The 16,583-nt window shown below is 42.6% G+C and overlaps 1 protein-coding gene across 11 annotated transcripts in view; it reads left to right on the forward strand.

Moving 5' to 3' along the window:
• PTK2 (protein tyrosine kinase 2) overlaps positions 1-16,583 on the forward strand; it is a 204,975-nt gene that overhangs the window by 131,942 nt on the left and 56,450 nt on the right. For 7 of the 11 annotated variants that reach the window (XM_063451018.1, XM_063451023.1, XM_063451025.1 and 4 more), the window contains 5 exons: positions 2,618-2,635; positions 4,277-4,333; positions 4,960-4,980; positions 6,372-6,469; positions 8,559-8,643. In XM_063451018.1, coding sequence (XP_063307088.1) covers positions 2,618-2,635; positions 4,277-4,333; positions 4,960-4,980; positions 6,372-6,469; positions 8,559-8,643 — 279 coding nt within the window. The remainder of the gene's footprint in view (positions 1-2,617; positions 2,636-4,276; positions 4,334-4,959; positions 4,981-6,371; positions 6,470-8,558; positions 8,644-16,583) is intronic. The other 4 variants (XM_063451016.1, XM_063451021.1, XM_063451020.1 and 1 more) reach the window with 3 other exon arrangements.

Below are 16,583 nucleotides of genomic sequence, written 5' to 3' on the forward strand. Positions count from 1 at the left end.
GGGGCAATGCTTCATACTGCCCGTCAGCACAAAGCAGCTACTATATGCCCTGGAGAACTTGTTCGAACTGTTATCCTAACACACAGTACTTTGTACTTCTAATCCATGCTGGGATGTGTTCACATACCCATAATGCATCGCTTGAGCATCGTATATATGCATTGTGAGTCTACCTGCCTGGCAAGAAAATCCAAAGATCAGAATCGTTTTATGTTTTTATACCGGAGTGCAGTGCATTGTGTCTATACCTTGTAGAAGTAATATAGCCATACGGTAAAAGTGCCATCAGTGTGTCAGCGTTTCTAGAACGTCAAGATGGAAGGGGAGCCCTTTGTTAGTCATTGCTGTTAACCGCATGTTTTTATTTCTTTTCCAGTTTTTGTTTTGTAACATTTTGTTTTCTGTAGCTATGAAGGAGTTCACAGGGCTTTTCACTAAACTGGAATTGTTCAAGGGATTTGAAATGTGATGCTGAATAAGAGTATAGTTGAATATTTTTTCTGTTTGCTATTTTTCCTTAAATCGGCAATTTCCTATTTAGTTCCCAGCAATCGGCAGTTTAGTGAAGCCTGTAATAGGCGTTTATTGCTATAATGGACGTATATTGTAGTTTTGCAGTGAACGTTTGGGTTACATGAAGTGTGATAATGGTTGGTGCCCTCAGAGGGCCCACATACATCCGAACTTAAAGGTACAGGAAAGTGGTTTTCATATTGGCTACGGAAGGGATTGTTGACAGGGCAGTAAAGCTTAGAATTTGCCGCCACGTGATTGCAGGTAGCCTGCATGGTTTTAGACCGGGCTGGGTCCATTTTTGCAGAAGTGAGATTTTATGGGTAAGCTATTTGTGGAAGGCGTGATTTAATGTAGTTACCTGAACTTGTTTTCCTTCTTCTGAAACCGTGCTGTTCAATTGAAATGCAAAGTTCTCATAGAATTCAGAAACTAATGTTACATTATTTCTATGATAACGTTAAAGCCGAATGCATTGATGGCTAGCAGATGTTTAGGAAGGTGTATCATGGGAAATGTAGTAATTAAACGTCTAGGTTGTTCTAGGTCAATACAAAGAGGGTTATTTAAAATGGGAATATGCTTCCAAGCTATGTAGAAGTCTGATAGTTCCAAGTATCCCTGTACACAGTGCAGCCAGGACACCATAACAGAATTATATTTATGGGATCCGAATTTGTGGTTATTTGTTATATTTACTCTGCTTTTGAAATGTTGATTGTGACAGATTCTGTCCAAACCTTTTCTTGAATAATGCTGTAACGAATTGCCGTTTCCCGTGATCCAACAAACAAGTGGGTATATTTATGAACCTTGATGCAGAATTAGTCAGTCCCTGGTCTTATCCTGGCTGCATTCTGTAACGAGAAAGTTTGTCTAAGGAACAATTAATCATGGCGCTTACATAACAACAGAGTTATTCAGAAAATGAAAGCTTCTTATCTGGGATTTCATGTATAATTTATGTATCTTGGTACAGGTCATTTATACAGTATTTCTCACGTATTCTTGGTCCGTTTGTTAAGCACTAATTAGTATTTCTTTGTGTGGCGTAAACGCCGTTAATTTTCACTGATTAGCGTGATGTCACTGTATTGCGTTGTGACATCAGTCACTATATACCAGAGTCACCACTACAGTCAGTGCCACACAGCGCCGGAAGGATGGCATTGTAATACTATTCTCATTCTTTACGTACCTATAGTGCTTGTGAGGACGTGTGACCGTGCGTCCCAAAATCCTGCAACCCTTTTCTGTTATGTGTAATATAAATCCACAAATATAAATATGTACATCTGAGTTTAATTGTTTCTTTGTATACTTTGTGTTGCATTGTATCTTTATGACTTTTATGGTTAGATTGGCATTTTCGGATGTGTGTCGATTATCTGGGGTCGATCAGTGGTTATTGTGGCAGCTGCAGTTCCTGTGGCACCTATTCAAACCACAGGCACCCGGGAAACCAAACACGCACAGTATTGCACCATAGTGAAATAATCGGAATGATAATAGTATCTCACTTATAAAAGTCTTAAATAAGTGAATGTTAATGATACTTGCTCCTGGGTTCCTTGCATGATGAAATAATATTGATTGCTAATATCACACATTTATCTTGCTGTTTATATTAAACTATTGATACTTTTTATGCACTAATATTTCACACTTTATGGCTTTGTATCATATCCTGCCAAGACTGTAAAAATCATTGTCCACGGATATATTGGGTAATAATAAGAAAAATACCCCAGTACGTTCTTGGAAATCTGTGAATGTTCTGTGTCAGATTAAATTCTCATTATTACTATTGTCCTTCTTGTCAAGAGGGCAAATTAATACAGCAGGGATCCTCTGACAACCCTTACACCTTATAACTGAACTACAATTCCCATGATGCTAGTGCAGCGTAAAGCTTTCATGTCTGCTGACTCGCTGTGTCCTGGGATCTGGACTCCGATGGTGTATTGGATCTCTCTTGCCAATAATGAATGATGTTCATGTGAAAACACTGCATGTGATGCATTCTGTCTGTCACTATCTCCACCTGCCTCACGCCGCTGTCTCTCTCTTTGCTTTTTTCTTGCATGCACCCTGGAACCCGCAGAGGAATTTAGTGAGGACGGTAATACCCACACTCTCTCATTGTTCTTGTTTTGTTTTTTTGCAATGTTTCTTGATATAATGGTCAATATATACAGTAACGGGTTAATAGCTGTCTTACACACAGAAGGTTAAGTCTGGTTATGTATTTGTATGAGTCCATTTAATATTTGTCTGGGAATGTAACGCAGGTAATTATGCATATTGATGAACTGTCTAATCACATTACTTTGTCAGCAATACATCAAGAACTGTTCTTAAGACATGTACACATGTATCTCTGTTACTTTACTACTCCATGACCAATCAGTCGACTGCTAACGTTCTGCTGACATACAGAGCTAATGACGATGGTAGGTAACTGACCCACACTAAAACACATTATAAAAGCTAGGTGATTGTGGAACATTTTGGCTGCTGTGTAATCCAGCTGGCATGTACCCGTATGATTTAATATTTGGTGCCAGGCAGAGAGAGGTGGTGTACCAGGAATATCTAGGATACTGTTCCTTTTCCCATAAAACAAAGTATTCAAACTAGGCCGATGTGTTTTCACTCTTCAGCAGTTTGTAATGTGTTCATAAAAATAACACAACACAAAACTGCTTGGTGTGACCGTGTAAGGTGTCTGGAGAGTCCCTGAGAATCTGGCTGCGATCACGGGCCAATCTAGAAAGGGCAGAGCAGGGGTATAACCGTAAAAAGAGGAAGAGAAGGATTCTGAATTACAAATTGAGCAGAATATGCTCCTTATTAGACTTCTGCAAAAAAATGTGTTTTAAGCAATTCATCAGAATAACTTTCCTGACAGACATCGAAGTATTCAATTCTGAAAATTACATTAGTTCACAAACAGAATCAGAATCCTCCTTTAAAAAGGATATTAATTCAGATTATTCCGATTCAGTTTGGATGATTCTGATTGTTTGTCAGCTAACCACATTTTCGGAATCGATTCAGTAATTTTATTCTGATGAGTCGCTTAAAACATTTATTTTTTTTTTTTTTTTTTTCATGTCTATAACTTGGCTTAAAAATTTTAATAATGGCTCAAAAAAACTTTCCTACTTCTTACATACAGTCCTTTTGGCATTACCTGTCCTCCTAAACAATGGCTAAATGAAACATAGGTAAACATATGTTGGCACAAAATAAATAAAATAAAAAATGTAAAAAACAAAACAGCTGTTTAGTTCAGCTAGAATTCAGATCAACAGATCAGTTTGTTGTTTTCATCCCAAATTAAAAAACAACAACATTAAAGTAATTAAAAAATATCTATCTATCTATCTATATCAGACCAGCATTTCTGTTTTTTTACAGATAGCCGGCTCTGTCACACCCTGCATCCATTGCAGCTTTGTACACCAGACTTCCCAAGCATTCTATAATATAGGCAGGTGGTAACGAGCTGTGAGAGTGTTTTAATTAAGAGAATATACCAAATGTTTTGTTTGTCCATCCCCTGATTAATGTATTTTGGAACACTAATTGCTGTTAAATTCCATCAATCTTAGTCACCTCACAGACTGAAATAATAAATGTTGCTGTTTTGAACATTGTTTCATTAGTCTTTCTGGATGTTTGGAGTGACGGTTTTCATGATAAGACTCGCTGCGATGTGTTCGTATTGCTGACTAATATTTGTTTGTTTTCCTTGCAGAGACTGATGACTATGCAGAGATTATAGATGAAGAAGATACGTATACAATGCCCTCCAGTAAGTACACTAAGCCAGCATGCACATGCCTCGGCTGCATTACCCGCAGCATTTTCCACAATTCCCTCGAAGGTTCTCTGAGTGTAGTACAAATATCATACACTCTTTGGACTTTAAAGGGATTCTCCAAGCTGGGGCTAAGCCTCCTTCAATGTATTGTACACGTTAAAAAAAAAATTAAAAAAAAATAGGAATTTGTTTGCTGCAAAGGTGAGATTTATTAGCTGATTCAATGTTTTCAGAGCTGCGTAAAACAAGAATTTGACATGTGTGATTCAGTTGTCATGTAGTTTAATTTGTGAAACGGTGACTGGTGGCACATTTTTAAGGGGACATGTTGAAAAAAGATTTTAAAACAAAGTACGTACATCACTCCAAGAGAATTAGGACCAGAACAACCCTTTCTGTAACAAAACTCTTGTAACCCTCAGCCAAGTGCTCTAAAGCCCCCAGGTGAATGCAGGGGTAAAGGGAAAAACCTCAGTAGCTCTTCTTGTATGTGTTTGACAATTCTCGTTTGTGAAGATCATAGATGGATCCTGCTTTGTTTATTTACTTACATTAAATACAATGAACTTCCATTCTGTAAAAAGAACCTTGTTTTCTTCTTTTTGAATGCCAATCAGAAAGCTATGGATTAGATGAAGGTAACGGGTCTCTCTCTGAACCTCTTTTTTTTTAATGTTATTGCCTGCTTCAGTGTTGAGTGATGCAATGCTGTGTTTGTTTGTTCTATATGTGTTATTTATTGATTTATTGAACATGTTTGGGGTCTTTTGGCATATACCTTTTATACCTGATGAAAGTTTTTTGAGAGGCATAGGTCATCTTGCAACTGTTCTCCTCTACAATTCCTGACTTTCATGCAGCTAGACCTCTCCTGGGAGAACTTTAACTTCTGACCAACCTACGGTAAATCCCCACTAGAAACCTGCAGCTTATTTGCAATTAAAGAAGTGACAAGTGACAAGTGTTCTAATATATTAAAGGACCACTCTAGGCACCCAGACCACTTCAGCTTAATGGGTCCAGCTAGGGTTAACCCATTTTTTTTTATAAACATAGCAGTTTCTGAGAAAATCCTCTAGTGGCTGTCTCACTGACAGCCGCTAGAGGCGCTTGCGTGATTCTCACTGTGAAAATCACAGTGAGAGCACGCAAGCGTCCATAGGAAAGCATTGTAAATGCTTTCCTATGCGACCGGCTGAATGCGCGCGCAGCTCTTGACGCGCATGCGCATTCAGCCGACGGGGCGGAACGGAGGAGGATCGGAGGCAGAGAGCTCCCCGCCCAGCGCTGGAAAAAGGTAAGTTTTACCCCTTTCCCCTTTCCAGGGCCGGGCGGGAGGGGGACCCTGAGGGTGGGGGCACCCTCAGGGCACTATAGTGCCAGGAAAACGAGTATGTTTTCCTGGCACTATAGTGGTCCTTTAATGACCCGTCAGGAGAGAGTGGTACATAATCCGTGGTGCCCTCTGCTTGGGCTGAGTAAGCATTGACAAAGGAGATGTTGGTGGTCTTACGTAAATAACTTCCCAGTTAGCAGTTTGTCTGCATCACACTTTGTGGGGCATTTTGGCAGATGTCCCATGTGTTAGATTTTCCATGGTGTTTCCTCGTTGCCCCACAAGCCGACAGCTTTAAAAGTACTCCAGAGAAGTGACAGATCTTCTGGGGTTCTAGCAGGTACATTCTGGCTTCTTAGCCTTTTATCTTCAATCTAACAGCATTTCGCTGCAGCTGGCTATCACGATTCCAGAGAAACCGTTCTATTTCTTTCATTCTTCAGGCATGCGTTCTATTTCTCGTGATATGTTTTATGAATGCCAGTGATGTGGTATGGGTTACACTATTTGCATTGTTTTTCTTTTAGTTTCCCCACATTTTAAAGCATTTTGTGTTCTAAGTTTTATTTCTAATAAGTGATTGTTCATTTGCCACAAGTGTGGGTTTGTGCTAGTAGTTTGAAATCTTGTGGGACTTTTTTTTTTTTTGGTCTACTACATGTTTAACGTTTGATATTTCCTTCTGTATTCCAGCCGGTGATTATGAAATCCAGAGAGACCGCATTGAGTTGGGCAGGTGCATTGGTGAAGGGCAGTTTGGTGATGTCCATCAAGGGGTTTACATGAGCCCAGTGAGTAGTCGCAACACTAGCATTTACTATTCATTTGTTGGTTTAAGATTTCACAATAGGAGTTAACTCCTGGAAACACACACACTGGAGGTTCTGCTATAAATACTAACAGCTAAAGAAACGTTTCATGGAAGTAGTGCCAACATATGGCACAGCACTTTACATAATTAAAATGGTGATTTTTACATACAATATAATAGAGATAAGAGCTGTCGAAGAACCTGCTCTCAAACGAGTTTACAATCTAGTAATTCCAAGATTAAGTCCAGGCTTTAAGCTAGGAACATGCTGGCAATGCAGGCTTCCTAATATAATCATTAGGGACCTGGACATTAAAGTAACTGGCAGTAACAACGGCTTTCCTGAACGGGACATTTTCATTGACTCGTACAGCCTCCAGGTATTCAACCTGGTTTGAAAAGACAGCATTTCATGTTGGAAACAGATTTAGAAAGGGGCAAACATTCTGCCATTAGTGTTACCCCAGGTAAGTCATTCGTTTGGGCTTTTGGAATGTTCCTTTTGATCTGAAATAGATTAATATACCTGTTTAAAGCAACTTTAAAGGACTTTGATTTCTTCTTCAAAGACCACCAGCTCCTCTTGCAGAAAAGAAAAAAAGTTGCAAAATGTGGGCGAACTTCATATGGTTTTATATAGCTAAAAAATCCAGCTCTCTGTACATTGATATCGTTTGCTTTTGATTCCATACATACTTACATTGTATCGGCTCTAAACAAATTAAGGCAAATCAGCCCTCCCAGTGAGGAAGAAAGGACGTGGAGACATTTGATGAAACGCCAGCTGTTGTATATTACGTTTCCTGTGATGCGTATCCTACGCTTTTCCCAGCGTTCATGGAAACCGCATGTAGCTTTTTCAAACATCTTCCTCAAGATATAGAAACAAGACAGAGAGATAAATTTATTCTTTATATTTGAAAATTCTGAACATGCGATTCCCTTTCTAGGAATAAAATCATTGAAAAAAACCAAAACTAATTCTATGAATATCAAGAAGATCTGTTGGCATCCCTAGCCTGTCTCTGCTCCCTATCAGTTATTTTATACTTTTAACCACAAGCCATTAATATTCCTCTCTTTAATCCGGAGAGGCTGTATGTCCTAATGAGAACCCTGAGTGGAAGACTTGTGGTTTAGCTGCTCGCTATTTTACTGCATGGTTCTGTTAATTAGCATCTTTGTTATTTGTTAACTTAAACACTGTGGGGATGCAATGCTTACTTACTAGAGCTGTATCCTCCACATTTTTGGATTTTTGCATCTTTACTTAATAGAGCTCTGGACTGGTTTTAATGTGTTCTATTTAATACAATACAATTTTGTCCGTAAATCATGGACAGATTGATTCGTTTTGGATGTGGATTAGAAAGGAATTTGGTTTGGACGAACCACTCTTAACTAATTTTTGAAATAAGCCTTATATTTGGACAACTTCCAGAAAAATTCACAATATTAAATGCTAAGTGCATGTGCCATCAGAAAGTTCTTGCTGTCATGTTGTGCTATAAAAGCTGTCACCAGCTAATGATAATTAAATCTGCTCAGCTGGCCACATTTTGTTGAGTGACGAAGAGCAGAGCAGAGGGTGTTGTGGACCATACTGTCTGTTTTCTGTTAGGAATCTCCCCCACTTCATCTTAGAAGAAGGATCCAAGTGGATGGAGATAAGGTGCAAACATTTTGCTTCCTTTAGCATAATTTACGAAAATAAATGAATTGTTGAATTTTCTGATGCCAAAGATGTCTCTTTGAATATAGAAGCAGTTATTGGCATCACGTAATCTTGTGTATTTTTTTTTTATTATTTAACGGGCAGCTTATATCTTGCATTCCCGTACTGCAGGATAATTAAATATTCCATACAGTTATTCCCTGTATCGAAGGGTAATAGTTAATATTGAGTAGAATAATGCAATCTCAGAGTTCGGGACACTTTTTTTCCCGATGTATACAAAAACAATTTTTAATAAGCCCAAGACGGCATTATTTTGCTTTAACAAATCATTTTCCTATTATACAGCAAATGTGGATATTTTTAAATACCTGGATTTTTTTTTCCCCCCCAGGAAAATCCTGCAATGGCTGTGGCAATCAAAACCTGCAAGAACTGCACATCAGACAGTGTGAGGGAAAAGTTCTTACAAGAGGCCTGTAAGTGTCCTTCCTGGTTTAAACGCTTCCAGACGGCTAATTACATCAACATTGCACTCCTTACCCAGAATCCATTTCTCACTGTAGCACCCACTTTCCAGACACAAAGGCATTATTTATATACTCCCTCATTAAAGCTGCACTGTCACTGTCTGGAGACTTTGCATAATCTTGTGCGCATGCCTGAGAGTACAGCATGGAGTTATGTAGGATTCAGCTAGACTGCAGGATCCTCCATAGATAGATGCGTAGATGGACACTTCTCAACGGTGATTGGAAAAAGTGAAGTACAGCGTGACAGTCCTGCTTTAATAAGTTTACACATAAGCATACACACAAACACATTATTCTGTTATGATATATGTGACATTGTAAACGGGTTCCTACGTACAAACACATACATATGCTTGCATTATGCATATTCCTCGTTTTTTCAATTTGACCATTTTTTATTAATCTTATGAAAATAACTGTAGTCACGGCAATTACAGTGACAGGTAAGGCAATTACTGAACATAATCACAATACAGGTACAAACACACGGTAACGTTGAGTTGATACAGGAAGACTGACTGAAAATTAAGCAGAGCTTGTAAATCACATACAATTTTGACATCATGTGAACATGTGCTAGAAAGCAGGTTCCTTTCTAAACTGAAGTGAGCACCCCATGGTGTTTTCATTGTATGAAACTGCAAGTTGTCATAAGATCTAAAAACACAGTGTGTGTAGACCATATGATGCTCTAAAGTCAGGGTGAATGGGATGTGTGGTCTAGGACAGGGGTAGGCAACCTACGGCACTAGTGCCATGCACGGCACTCGAGGTGTCTTTGCACGGCACTCAAGGCTGCTAGAGCCAAACACACTCTGGCCTATCAGGAGTCCCAGTAAAACTTCAGATATCTGCTAATACGAAGAGGTGGTGAAGGACAATCCTCAATTTATGCATTGTAGCACATAGAGGAAGTGATCTCAGATCACTTCCTCCCAGCACTTGTGAATGGGAATCCACACTGTAGTAGAGCAGCCCTCGATAGCTATCACAACTCCTGTTCTTGACCTGTACCTGGCCAGCCTGGTCCCCACTGGAACAGAAATACACAGACATGCAGAATAACCCTCCCCTCATACAAATAATATGAACAGCCCACACACACATGCAATCCCCACAAATGCAACACCATTAACAATCCACATACATGCACACAACCCCACATGCAGGATCTCACATGCAATACCCCAAACAGCCCCCACACACTACCAAACACACAATTTGACATATCCATCCACACACAATTTCACAAGCAGCCCTCATACACAGCCCACATTCATATGTATCATACACGATACCATAAACTACTCCTGAACATATACAATATAATAGCTCATATACACACAAATACAACGATACAAAGCAATTACAGTATAAATAACACAAACAGAATACGGCAGCATACAGACCTCAATTAAAAAAAAAAATAGGATCGGCACACTACGGGGCATCACAATCTTATATCGGCACAGTGCTGCTAAAAGGTTGCCTACCCCTGGTCTAGGAGGTAGATGAGCAATGCTCATGTAAGTCTTAGGTTGTTTAAAATATGAACGAGGTTGTTTCAAATATGTACAAGAAATGTTGTTCAAGAAATGTTGTTCATTAGGGCGAACATCTATCTGCTTCTTGACATCGTACATGACATTCGATGTTAGTAGAAAGTGATGGCCATGTCAAATGCAATACCTCAGTAAATGCCTAAATTTTGGTCAAGATTGTTGTGTCCAATGCGTGGCATGGTTTATGACGTGGTAGCTAGGGGCCTGATTGATGTCAACAGCATGGTGGATTACTGTAATACATTGTAGAGTTATAAACTACCGGTATGTACATAATAATAAAACAAATGGGTAAACAGATTTGCATGATCCTCTACCAGGAGCCTTTACATGGTGTGTGTGTGTGTATATATATGTATGTGTACCTCCTATGCTGTCACTCCGTTTTACGTATCCAAGGTCAGCCACACACTATCAGTACTAATCCATTACTTCACATCTAAACATTCCAATAAGGTAAGCTACATCATGGCTTCCTTTGCTGGTCTCTCTTTTTCGCAGAAGCGCTGCATCAGCGGTTGCAAGCTCTTACACCCCAATCCACATCACTAGGTGATGGGGCCACAGGTAATCCTCAGCTTAGTTACATATATACCTCAATCAGAGTAAAAGCTCCTTACTAGCGTTCAGTACACAAGCTGTATAAACTTGCAATAAAGTGAGTTTTCTTTGAATCCTCTTTTGCCCTCTTTTACAGGCCTACTCGTACGTTGGTTTCGGCACACCTCAACCAACTTTGCTTCTCCTTCTACATTCCATTGTGTATTAGATACATTCCGAGCACAAATATATATATATAATTTTTTTTTTTTATTATTCCCATACATACTGTTTATCATTGTTTACATCCTGTATGTGGAATGGTCAGTTAGAGTATTGGTTCAGCAGATGGTAATTATTTAGCGTTAGGGTTATTGAATTAAGTGGGTAAGAAGTTATCCCAGCTTTCTCAAAGGTCTAAGGCTCCATTTCTCCACAGTCGCTGGTGAAATGTAAAATAGTTTAATAGTCTAGGTTGGGAGAAATGTATTGGTGGAGGAGATGTGACTGTGTGTCTATGGATTTCCATGCTCTAGCAATGAGCGTGTGGTTCTGATTTTGGTTTGGTGTCATCTGGAGATAGGAATAATAAACTCAATGCTGGTGTGAGGATGACGGGACATGTATTGGTCTCTGTGTTCCTATTTAAAGCATTATAGCATACGGGAAATGTTTTTTGGAGGGTGGCTTGAGACTAGGCTATTTGAAATAGTGTGGTAGGCTGGGTTGTTGACAGTTGAAGTGGACTGTAAGGCTTTTATTTGGAGGTAAGAAAATAACTTTGTGGAAGGGAGGTAAAAGCAGGCCTGGACATCAGGAAATTGCAGCATTGTGTCCGACAATGTGTGCAACTTCCAGACATCTGTGGACGGTGATCAAATGAGGGGTTCATTAAATGTACCCAGTAGATCAGAGTGGCCATCGACCATGGTGTGGTGGAACATACTAATTCCCTGTTGGTTTACAAAGTTTTGATTAAAAGAATAGTAGTGGGTAGTAAGTCTGACTTTCAAAGGGTGCAATTGTGTAGGTATCCAAAATAAGTATTTCAAATGTTTGCAGCCAGACCGTGCCTGACCATTTGATACAGACTCTAACACCCAGTATGACCTGCCACGGTCCTGATAACATTACTCGTAAAAAGAAAACACACTGCCCCTAGTGTCAGAATACTGTATAGCCATATGAATAAACTAATCTTGTGTGCCTGAACCCAAGTAACTGCACTTCTTGTCTGCTTTTGGAGATGTATACTAGGGAGTTGAAAAGGCTTGTATTATAACATTAGTTGGATGGCATGTGCTGCCTGGCAGAGTTTGTTCTCCAACATTCTGTGAGGTGTCACCAACAAGGCGATATACTGTATATGCCATGAACCGTGTATGAAACAGAAGCACCAGTGAGTGGGATTTAGCTTGTCTAATGCTGAATTAACAAGCCAGACGTTCCTGCCAGTGCCAGGATTGCAGCTTGGTCCTAATCTGTAGTATCAGTTTGCAGTAATAACTGTTATTCTAAGAGATGAGCATTTTCATGCTGTCTGACCCAGTGACTTGCTCACCATCCATCCAGCACCTGTTACGTGAAATATAGCCATTAATTTTTTGGTGTCTGCACGGCTTGCCCAGTTATTCTGTCTTGGCACAGCTGCCGTCACTTGTGGCCAGTGAATGGCGGAGAGCAGGTGGTACACTTGTTGACATCCTAAGCTGCTCACATGGAATATTATTAGTCTTCTCAATGTAAACAAATGATTGGATTAGAGTCCCAACTACATATAGAATTTGATGGTGTAAGAGAACAACCCGGTTCACATAATTTTCCGTTTGTCATATGGTGTAAGCAGAAAAGCAGAGCCGGGACCATATGGTTATTTTGTGTTACGTTTGTTATATTTAATGATCGTAGTCACGATAAACTCATTCGCTAACTGTACTTAGTGTGTCGTGGGTTAATACTTGCAGGTGAGCTCTGTAAAATACCTTGCAAAAAATAAGGCTAAATTTAATCATAAATTCAGTTCCTAAAAATAAAACTTCACTTCTGTGCAGTTGTACGTTCTTACACCACCGTGTCTCTCATAGAATAGAAACAATGTAGACCCCAAAAATAAAATGAACCACATGGCTGCTAGAATGTAATGAAGTGATTAGAGAACATTGACGTCTTCCCAAACCCTTGCACTCTGTGATTAAGACCTGGTTACAAAAATATTTGTTTATTTAATATTTTCGGGCAGGCTAGGGATACGTTATAGTGCCCCTCATATCATTGGGATTTCTATACACACACACATCCCCACCCAACAAAAAGGAAGGCCATGCAAGCTGAGGTGAATCAAATATTTGTGGTTTATATAGTATCTAGATATTTTTTTATTCACTTTGAGAGCCAGCCTGGATTTAAATTGCTTTATAACCTCCTTCCTTGAGACAGAATATACTGTTTGTTTGCTAGGTCATTGAATACTAGCATTTAGTTCACAACAAATGTCGTTTGTTTTTTGATCTGATTTTATATAGATTAATAATACATTGAAATTGGTCTAATAAGGCCAGGGCCCATTGTTAAATTGACCCTGTGGTGGCAACTTTTAAATCCAGATAGGTATGTGTGGTGTTAACTCAGGAATTTTTAGCAGTCTGTCTAGTGCAGACAGAACGTGATTTCAAACCCCTGCACCCATTTAACCAAGTCCTGTACACGCCTGGGATGTATAATTCCGGATCATGTCTCCAGCTCAATTTATAGTAAAAGTACTTTCCTTAGACCCTATTTAATGAAGTTACTCTGATTATATTGTGACCGACCACTCACTGGTCATTATTTCCCTTCTGAAGTCCTTGTCTTTCCTGAACAGTTCAGATGCTTCCAGATCTCAATAGGAGCTGTGGTTCAGCTTGGTAGGAGCTACCTGTTGGCCACCCTTGATTTACAATATAAACTATGCCACTGTGTGCCATCTGACTATGGTACTGTGGAGATGGCAGCATGACTGTGTCCATTCTACTGCAGCCTCAGGCTGTCTGAGAGGATGGCGTGTAATCAGCATTATTTAATAGTGTCGGTACAACCTGTCTTTTGCTAGTGTTGTGTGTGCTGGCTGGTATTCCTCCTTGTGTGATTGCTCAAGAAAATCCATATTGTGTACCTATTTCAACACCGTCTCAGCCAAAAATCCACATCACACCCTCATTTCCGTGCTCGGTTTAACTTGCGTGCCGTCTTTTAATAACCCACTGATACGCTTTCCTAGTTACACCCACCCACCCCAGCTTTGTTTCTTTTCTTTTATGGTGGTTTGGAGTTTAGTTTATGGTGGTTTACCTTTATAGCGTTGTCATTTTTGTCTTCATGATTCAGAAAAGGAAATAAATATCAGCGTGGAGGACTTAGGTGTAAATGTTTGTATCTAACCAGGCATTTGGCATAGGTGGAATTCCTGCTAAATTCAGACCTTAAAGGGACTCTATAGTCACCATATAAAAGCAAGAAAGACAGGTCCCCCAGCCTTCCTTCTTGCTTTTATATGAACTTTCATTCATTAAAAAAAAAAATCGGTGTTTTTATATTAAAAACTTACCTCCGTTCCAGCGCCGAGCTCCCCGCTAGGCCGCGCCCCCTTTTTCGTCAAAATGACGAAATCGCGGGGCCCAATGGGACGGCTTCGCGCTGGACCAATCGCGTTCTTCATAGAGCGGCATTGAATGCCGCCCTATGAAGAACCTGAGCGCTTTACCGCGCATGTGCGCGGAATGCGCGTTCGCGAGCTGAGCTGTCTGACTGACAGCTCAGCTCGCTTTCTAAAATTATCAATAATAATTTAGGGCCCCCACCCGCCCTGTGCGGCGGGTGGGGGCCCTAAAATTATCAATGAGGGGGGGGGACCTACTGTCCCCCCCCCGGCCCCCACCCCTGTGCGGCGGGTGGGGGCCCTAAAATTATCAATGAGGGGGGGACCTACTGTCCCCCCCCGGCCCCCACCCCTGTGCGGCGGGTGGGGGCCCTACAATTATCAATGAGGGGGGGGACCTACTGCCCCCCCCCGGCCCCCACCCCTGAGCGGCGGGTGGGGGCCCTAAAATGATCAGTAAGGGGGGGGGACCTACTGTCCCCCCCCCGGCCCCCACCCCTGTGCGGCGGGTGGGGGCCCTAAAATGATCAGTAAGGGGGGGGACCTACTGTCCCCGGCCCCCACCCCTGAGCGGCGGGTGGGGGCCCTACAATTATCAATGAGGGGGGGGACCTACTGCCCCCCCCCGGCCCCCACCCCTGAGCGGCGGGTGGGGGCCCTAAAATGATCAGTAAGGGGGGGGACCTACTGTCCCCCCCCCCGGCCCCCACCCCTGTGCGGCGGGTGGGGGCCCTAAAATGATCAGTAAGGGGGGGGACCTACTGTCCCCCCCCCCGGCCCCCACCCCTGAGCGGCGGGTGGGGGCCCTAAAATGATCAATAAGGGGGGGGACCTACTGTCCCCCCCCCGGCCCCCACCCCTGTGCGGCGGGTGGGGGCCCTAAAATTATCAATAAGGGGGGGGGACCTACTGTCCCCCCCCCCCGGCCCCCACCCCTGAGCGGCGGGTGGGGGCCCTAAAATGATCAGTAAGGGGGGGGGACCTACTGTCCCCCCCCCGGCCCCCACCCCTGTGCGGCGGGTGGGGGCCCTAAAATGATCAGTAAGGGGGGGGACCTACTGTCCCCGGCCCCCACCCCTGAGCGGCGGGTGGGGGCCCTACAATTATCAATGAGGGGGGGGACCTACTGCCCCCCCCCGGCCCCCACCCCTGAGCGGCGGGTGGGGGCCCTAAAATGATCAGTAAGGGGGGGGACCTACTGTCCCCCCCCCGGCCCCCACCCCTGTGCGGCGGGTGGGGGCCCTAAAATGATCAGTAAGGGGGGGGGACCTACTGTCCCCCCCCCCGGCCCCCACCCCTGAGCGGCGGGTGGGGGCCCTAAAATGATCAATAAGGGGGGGGACCTACTGTCCCCCCCCCCGGCCCCCACCCCTGTGCGGCGGGTGGGGGCCCTAAAATTATCAATAAGGGGGGGGACCTACTGTCCCCCCCCCCCCCGGCCCCCACCCCTGAGCGGCGGGTGGGGGCCCTAAAATTATCAATAAGGGGGGGGGACCTACTGTCCCCCCCCCCCGGCCCCCACCCCTGAGCGGCGGGTGGGGGCCCTAAAATTATCAATAAGGGGGGGGGGGGCCTACTGTCCCCCCCCCCCGGCCCCCACCCCTGAGCGGCGGGTGGGGGCCCTAAAATTATCAATAAGGGGGGGGGACCTATTGTCCCCCCCCCGGCCCCCACCCCTGAGCGGTGGGTGGGGGCCCTAAATACAAAGGGGGGGGGACCCTAGTTAACCCTCCCCCCCCCAAAAAAAAATATCTCCCTACCTACCCCCCTCACCCTAAAAATAATGAGGGGGGACCATTAACTAAAAACCTGTAAAAAAATGAGATAAAATCAACTTACCATTCGATGTTTTCTTTCTTCTAAAATCTTCTTTCTTCAGCCCCAAAAAAGGCCAAATAAAAATCCATAATAACCGACGCAATTAAAAAAAAAAAAAAAAAAAAACGAGCGCAAAAAAAATAATCCATCTTCACCCATGGAGGGCTCCGCGCAGACTGAGCTCCGCAGGGCGGGGGAAGGCTTATAAAGCCTTGCCCCGCCCTGCAATTAGGCTAAGAACACTCTGATTGGTGGGTTTAAGCCAATCAGAGTGCTCTGTGTCATTTTACAAGCGTGGGAAAGTTCTTTGGAATTTTCCCACGCTTGTAAAA

Source organism: Pelobates fuscus, chromosome 4, assembly GCF_036172605.1.
Source record: "Pelobates fuscus isolate aPelFus1 chromosome 4, aPelFus1.pri, whole genome shotgun sequence".
Lineage (NCBI taxonomy): Eukaryota > Metazoa > Chordata > Amphibia > Anura > Pelobatidae > Pelobates > Pelobates fuscus.